The 7,137-nt window shown below is 47.4% G+C and overlaps 1 protein-coding gene across 2 annotated transcripts in view; it reads left to right on the top strand.

Moving 5' to 3' along the window:
* The first annotated feature begins 583 nt into the window (after nucleotides 1–583).
* The window catches only part of TOP2B (DNA topoisomerase II beta), a 69,667-nt gene continuing 63,113 nt past the window's right edge, over nucleotides 584–7,137 (top strand). For both annotated transcript variants that reach the window (XM_060180440.1, XM_060180439.1), the window contains exon 1: nucleotides 584–1,218. In XM_060180440.1, the coding sequence (XP_060036423.1) occupies nucleotides 1,165–1,218 (54 nt within the window). In that variant the 5' untranslated portion in view covers nucleotides 584–1,164. The remainder of the gene's footprint in view (nucleotides 1,219–7,137) is intronic.

Raw genomic sequence — 7,137 nt, 5'->3', positions numbered from 1 at the left:
CACTGCTGGGCCCCCTGAGCTTTGGGGAGGCCGGGGTCACCAGGTCCTCCTCGCACCAGTGATCTGGAGCATCTCGCCTGCGGTTTACAACTGCTCTTTTAAAATACTTTCCCTTTGGGACGGCCCCGGCTTCTTCCTGCTCCCTCCCCTTTCCCTCCATTTCTCCTCCTCCCCCTTCACTGCAGCCGCGAGCAGAGAGAAATGCCTGGGCTTGGGCTTTTGCGGGTCTTTGAGGAAACAGCACACTCGACCCGACGCCAATTCGACCCTTTCCCTTAGCCGCCCCCGAATGGCCCTTGACAGCAGCCTCCAGCTCTCGCTTCAAACGGAAAACCCACAGACACACACACAGACACAGACACACACAAACAAAAAAACCCCAAATCTTCCCTTCGGTTGCTACCCGCAATGACGTTTCCCCCTTGGATTCCGCCCCTCCGGGGGCTTGGAATTTTGGGATTGGCTGACGGGTCGCGGCGCTAAGGTTCCGATTGGCCGCCGCGGCGCTGACTGACAGCGGGCACGGCCGCCGCACCCTCCCCCTGCCTGCCTCCCTGGGTGTGCGAATGTGTGTGTGCGGTGTTATGCCGGACGGGAAGGAGGCGGCCGCGGCGGCGGCGGCTCTGTTTATTGTCCCTGTCGCTGTGCGGATGTGAACACGTCGGGGCTGCGGCGCGGCTGATCCCGGCGGCCCGGAGGCAGCGGTGGCGGCAGCGGCGACTTGGGCGGCCCGAGGGGCCGGCCTTCACCCAGAGTGAAGAAGGACAAGGCGCCTCTGCGTCCCCGCCACGTCCGGACACCCCGCGGCTCCCGGGCCGCGCTCCCCGCTCGCAGCCCCGGGCCTCGGGCCTCAGTGTCCGCGGCCGCGCGAGGAAGCAGCGCCGCCGACCTGCCCTCGCCTCCTCCTCCGCTTCTTCCTCGGCCGCCGCGCTAGGCCCGGGCGCCGCGGCGCCGCGCCTCGAGTTTGAAGGCGGCGGGCGGCGCGGCCTCCTCAGCGGGCTCGGCTAGGCGTCCGCCCCGGGTCTCGGCGATGGGGCGCGGGGAGCGGCGCCGCTAGGAGCAGGGCGAGCCGAGCGGTCTGTGCGCGGCGGCGGGGTCCGACGGCCCGCGGGGAGGCGCCAGCGGCGGCCGCGGTCTCGGGGCCTGGGAGCTGAGGCGCCCGCCATGGCCAAGGCGGGCGGCGGCGGCGGCGGCGGCAACGGGGCGCTGACCTGGGTGGTGAGTCGGGGCGGCCGGGGGCGGCGGCCGGGCTGCGGCATTGTTCCCGGCCGGGCCCGGGTGGAATTCCGCGGGGCCGGCGAGGGAGGGGGAGGCGCTGGGGACCCGGGAGGGAATCCACCAGGGGGCCGGGGAGGCGATCCATCGGGGGGGGGGGGGGGCCCGGGGAGGAGACCCACCGGGGGCGGGGAGGAGATCCATCGTGGGCGGGGAGGGGGATCCGCCGGGGACGCGGGGGGATCCACGGGGGGGGGGGATCCGGTCCCGCGGGTGCGCGCCCCGGCGGGGCTTCTGAATCTGCGGAACTCCCGCTCTCCGCCCCTTTTCTTTCTTCTCTTCACCCATCTGCAGACTCTGGCTGCGGGCGCCCGACCTGCACTTGAAACTTTGGGGGGCAAACTGTGAACATGACTTGGAAGCCTCCCCGCCTTGTTTCATCTCCCCCTCTCCCTTTTTTGCTTCTTTTCTTTTCTTATTTCCTTCCTTCCTAGTCCCTACGAGGGCAGTCGGGCATACGGAGGTAGGGGATGACAGTGAAGCGTGTGTTCATGTGGGTCACACTCTTTCTCCAAATGTGGTTTAAAGACACCGGAGAAAGTCGTGTGAGCGTGTGTGTGTGTGTGTGTGTGTGTGTGTGTGTGTGTGTGTGTGTCTTTGTCTGTCTGTCTGTCTGCATCGCAGCTGCTGCACAGGTCGGATGCAAGTGCTGACCTCTGGGAAATGCGAGTCCGGCAGTCGCGGCGTGTTACTCCGGAGTCTTCTCCGCTGGGAGAAGCGAATTGCGACCCACTGTGGTCGCGGCCGTTTTGCTGCAGACCCGCCATCGGTAGGGGGTCGTCCCAAGCGGCGCTGCCCCGCGCCGGCCGGGGAGAGAGAGCAGCCGCCCGCCGCCGCGTGGTGCCGGGCAGATCCCGCGGCGGAGACCCGAGTCCCGAGTCCCCGATTCCCACGGCTGATCGATAATCCGCCGCGTCTCGCGCGCGCTCGCGCTCGCCGGAGAGTTCAGTTCGGGGTCATTTCCGACTCGCTCGGCAGGCTCAGGCCCGCCAGCTGGCTGCGTAGACGCGAGAAAAAAATAAATCGCATTCTTTTTTTTTTTTTTGCAGGGACTTTAGATGAACCCTGTTTTGTTCCAAAGAGCCGCCATGTGGGGTGGTGGTGGGGGGGAGGACTTCTGTGCAGGTAGTTTTCGCTGCTTGGTTCTCCGTGTGCATGAGGGGTTTGCGCGGGCCGAGTGGCTTCTGCGGCGGGAATCCAGGCCGGGGGGGGGGGGGTCGCCCGGCAGAACACGGGACTTAGCCCGGGACTCGGTGTCGCGCATTATCAGCCCGGTGCTGCCACAGAAAGCAGGCCGGCCGGCCATTCAGAGAGAAAGTGTCAGATAAGTTATGTGGATAAGCCATGAGGAGCGTCCATACAAAAAAAAAAAAAAAGATTTTTTTTTTTTAATTAAGGATTCAGCCCTGTTACTAGAATTAAAACAAAAACTTCTGAAATGAGTTAGCCAGATGGTTTTCATTCATTCATTTTTTTGGGGGGGGAGTGTAGATGCCAGATTATTTCCTCTGCCGATCTCTGATTCTTTTGTGGTAAATATACATTTTCCTCAGGATGAATTTGTTGACTTTAACAGTTGATAGCAAGGTCATAATGTACTGTTAGTTAGCTTTGTATGTAAACTCCTGCTCCACACCCCCCAGCTTAATGGAGGACTTTCATTCATTTAAAAAATATAAATTTAGAGAATCTCATTTGATATTGGATAAACTCAGTTAAAACTGAAATTGATTTATTGACTAAAGTTTTTATTTTATTCTAAAATGAACATGGGAAATAGAAGTAACAGGCCCCATAATCTTTCATTTATAGATTATATTTCCTTGTTAGTTTATTAAAAGTCATCACCCCACAAATTGACTTAAAGACTTGATACTTCCATTAAGTCATGTTACATGCACATCTTTATGTTCATAATATACCACATTCATCATAGGCTAGTTTGATTTTATAGGTCTGTAGAGGGGATACAGTTATGAGCATGGGCTTTGATGTCAGACTGATGGTTCAGGATCCTGCCTTCAGCACATACTCAGTGAGACTTTGTACTAGGAATCTAACTTTTTCTCACCTGTAAAACAAAGTTATATTGAGAAATGAGCACAGCACAGTGCTGGGCTCACTAAGTGTTTGCAATTATTGGTGTAGTTTGGGATAACACTCAGTAGTAGAATGAGTGCTTTTTATTTAAATATCTAGAAAATTACAATTTTTCTTTTCTATGCCTGGTGACAACTTATTTCCTTGCAAGAATGTAGGAGTTTGTTCAGGGATTATTGATTTATTTCTGAAGAGGGGTAACTTTAATGAAGCTGGTGTTATGTTGCCTCCTGCTTGTGGGTAACAGGAAAAATAATAATAGAATAAGTCCCTGATATACTTCCTCTTTTGGGTATGTGTGTGAATAATGTATTGCTACTATTAGCTTCTGTTGGGGATTAAGCCAACATTCAGTGTTAACATTGTTACTACACACAATTGTACATTTCACTTTTTTAAAACAAAGCAACTCGTATATATAGCTTGTATTTGATTTGCAGTGTATTCCTAATATATCCTAAGCAGTCAAACACACCCACCCAAAAAGATGTGTGTACAGCTATGTTCATAGCAGCACAATTGATAATAGCCAGAACCTAGAAACAACCCAGGTGTCCAACAACAGAGGAGTGGTCTATGACTTCACTTTTAGTTTGTAAAACTTTGATTAGTAGACCTTAATAGTCTGTTTCATTTTATCAGTTTCTTATGCTGTGTTTCTGGTTGTAAAAACACATTTGTAGAAATTTTAGAGTACAGTTAATCACTCTGTTAATAGTGACAGTTTTTCTTTTAATTTTTAGAATTTAATTTATTAGAGACAGAAATTAAGAGGGGAGGAGAGAGGTAGGGAAAGAGACAGAGAGACACCTGCAGCCCTCCACCACTCATGAAGCTTTCCCTCTGCAGATGGGGACCAGGGACTTGAACCTGGGTCCTTGTGCACTATAATGCGAACACTTTACCAGGTGCTGCAATAGAAAATAATAAGTATATGAAAAGGTGATGGCTAGAGTAGTATTTGTCATCAAGCTTCTATAGTTATCTCAAGGTCACCTACTTTTCTCTGTTTTGATGCCAAGAAAATCCCTGACTTATATCATCTCATATTTAAATATTTTGATGTTTGTTTCTAAAACATACCTCTCTTTAAGAATACAATCTAACATTGTAATTTTTTAAAGTAAAATTCATTGAGAGAAAAAAATAAGTGAAGTGTTTCTAAGTTAGAAAACAGGACTCCATATCTAAATATTGTTTAGATGCTTGTTTAAAGAACCTTGGGGTTTTTTGTTATTTTTTTTGTCTCCACTTGTTGGGGCTTGTTGCCAGCATTATGAATACACCACTTCTGGCGGCCTTTTTTTTTTTTTTTTTTTTTTCTTTCCCTCAACAGGACAGAGAGAAATTGAGAGGGAGGGGAGAGAAAGATAGACACCTGAAGACCTGCTTCACTGCTTCTAAAGCGGACCCCCTGCAGGTGGTGGGAGGAGGGGGAGGCTCAAACTGGAATTCCTGCACTGGTCTTTGCACTTCCTACTAAGTGCACTTAATCCACAGCACTGATGCCTGCCCCCCAAGAACCTTGGTTTTGAGAATTATTATTACAAGTTAGAGCTCTTAGTTCAAAATACACACTTTTAGGTCAAAATATACACCTTCCCAAACAAAACTTATTTCATATATGAGTTCTCATAATTTGGTTTATCCCTTCACTCTCTGTGTATCATGTGTACTTTTGCTATGTTGTCTTATACTTACTTTCTACTACATATACCTCTTATCTCTACCAGTCTAAGTCTCAACCGCTTTACGAGACTAGTTGGTCTCACCAAACGTAACATTTTAAAAGACTAATTTTATTATTATTAATTTTTTATTATCTTTATTTATTGGATAGAAATCAAGAGCCAGAAACCAAGAGGGTGGGGGGAGTAGAGAGGGAGAGTGAAAGGGAGACACCTGCAGCGCTGCTTTCCCACTGACAAAACTTTTCCCCCGTAGTTGGGGTCCCTGGGCGGCAACTGGGGCCTTGTACATTGAAACACGTGCACTCAACCAGGTGTGCCACCACCCAGGCCAAGATCAATTTTATTATTTAAGCGATGCAAGAGTTATACATGAGAAAGAAACCAGATTTAAAAAAAAATTTTTTATTATTTATTTATTCCCTTTTGTTGCCCTTATTGTTTTATTGTTGTAGTTATTATTGTTGTTGTCGATGGATAGGACAGAGAGAAATGGAGAGAGGAGGGGAAGACAGAGAGGAGGAGAGAAAGATAGACACCTGCAGACCTGCTTCACCGCCTGTGAAGCGACTCCCATGCAGGTGGGGAGCCGGGTTCGAACTGGGATCCTTATGCCGGTCCTTGTGCCACCTGCGCTTAGCCCGCTGCACTACAGCCCGACTCCCAAGAAATCAGATTTTTAAAAACAACATTTTTAATCTTCAGTTTATACTCTTTTCTGTTATCCTTATGGATTATAAAACTTAAGTCTTTTTAAATGTAGCTTTCACATACAGTTTTTGTACGAGGATTAAATTATAAACCAACCCTTGCAATTAAAGACTGTATATTTTACTTGCTTGTGCCTAGTGTTTGTTCAAGAGCTGGATAAGTAATGTTACCTAAATTGCTAACAATTTGAGTAATTGACCCACAACTTTCTGAAAAGCTTTCTATCAGGTAGAAATATTCTTTAGTCATATATTCAAAACAAAACACAATGCAACACAACACAGTAGCAACATTTAGAAGCACTTAAAAAATACAACTTTTTGAGTAGGAGTGAAAATGTTCACATATGATTTCAGTTCTGTTAAATATATAGATAGCAGCGATAGTTTCATTTTTACAAAGTAGGTTTTTTTAGCCTCTTGTTTTTTTTTTTTTTTAGAAATATTATTACACTATCAGGACCCAGTTTAAAAAAAAAACAGTAAGATCAGGACAATTATTCTCATTTGAAAAGAAGTAAACAGGGTGTAGAAATTAGGTAACAAATTGTGAGGCAGATGGCTAAGGCAAAGGTGTAATTTAAATCAGGCTTATGTTATTAACCATTACGTCAAGCAGCCCTCCCCCCAATCATTAAAAGTCAAAACAGCTCTTTTATACCATAGTATAACAATTAATTAAAGAAACCTGGGTATATACCTATTTGTATTTCTTACCTGTCCTTTTTTTTTTTTTGAAAAAAATTACTTTCACATTAAAAAGCTAGGGTATATATTTCTTTTCCAGAGTATATGAACTATGAAGTTTCATATTAGAGCTTCATAAGCTTCATATCAAAGCTTCTTTAAGTACTAAAACATGGAGAAGAAACATCTGGCTTTCCCAGACATCATTTTTCTTGTCTGTAAAACGTGAGTTTTAACAATAGATATGGCTTCATAGAACTGTTATTTAAAGATGTCTTAGGTTTTTTTTTTCTCTCTCTTTCCTCCTCCCCTTCCTCCCTTTTTAGATTCTGCATACCAGTGGCATGTGCTATTTGCTTTTATCTGATTTATTTTACTTAGCATAGTGCCCATGTCACAAATGGCAACATTTTCCCCCTTCCTTCCTTCCTTCCTTCCTTCCTTCCTTCCTTCCTTCCTTCCTTCCTTCCTTCTTTTTTCTTTTTTTTCTTTCTTTCTCTCTCTCTTTCTTTGCCTCCAGGGTTATTGCTGGGGCTCAGTGCCTGCATTAGAGCGCACTGCTTCTGGAGAATGTTTTTATCCCTGTTATTATTGTTGTTATTGCTGTCATTGTTGGATAGGACAGAGAGAAATTGACAGAGGAGGGAAAGGCGTGGGGGGGCACTGAGAAGGCCACT

This window comes from Erinaceus europaeus, chromosome 21, assembly GCF_950295315.1.
Source record: "Erinaceus europaeus chromosome 21, mEriEur2.1, whole genome shotgun sequence".
Classification (NCBI taxonomy): Eukaryota; Metazoa; Chordata; class Mammalia; order Eulipotyphla; family Erinaceidae; genus Erinaceus; species Erinaceus europaeus.
The sequence above is the reverse complement of the archived record's forward strand: the minus strand, read 5'-3'. Positions and strand labels throughout refer to the sequence as shown.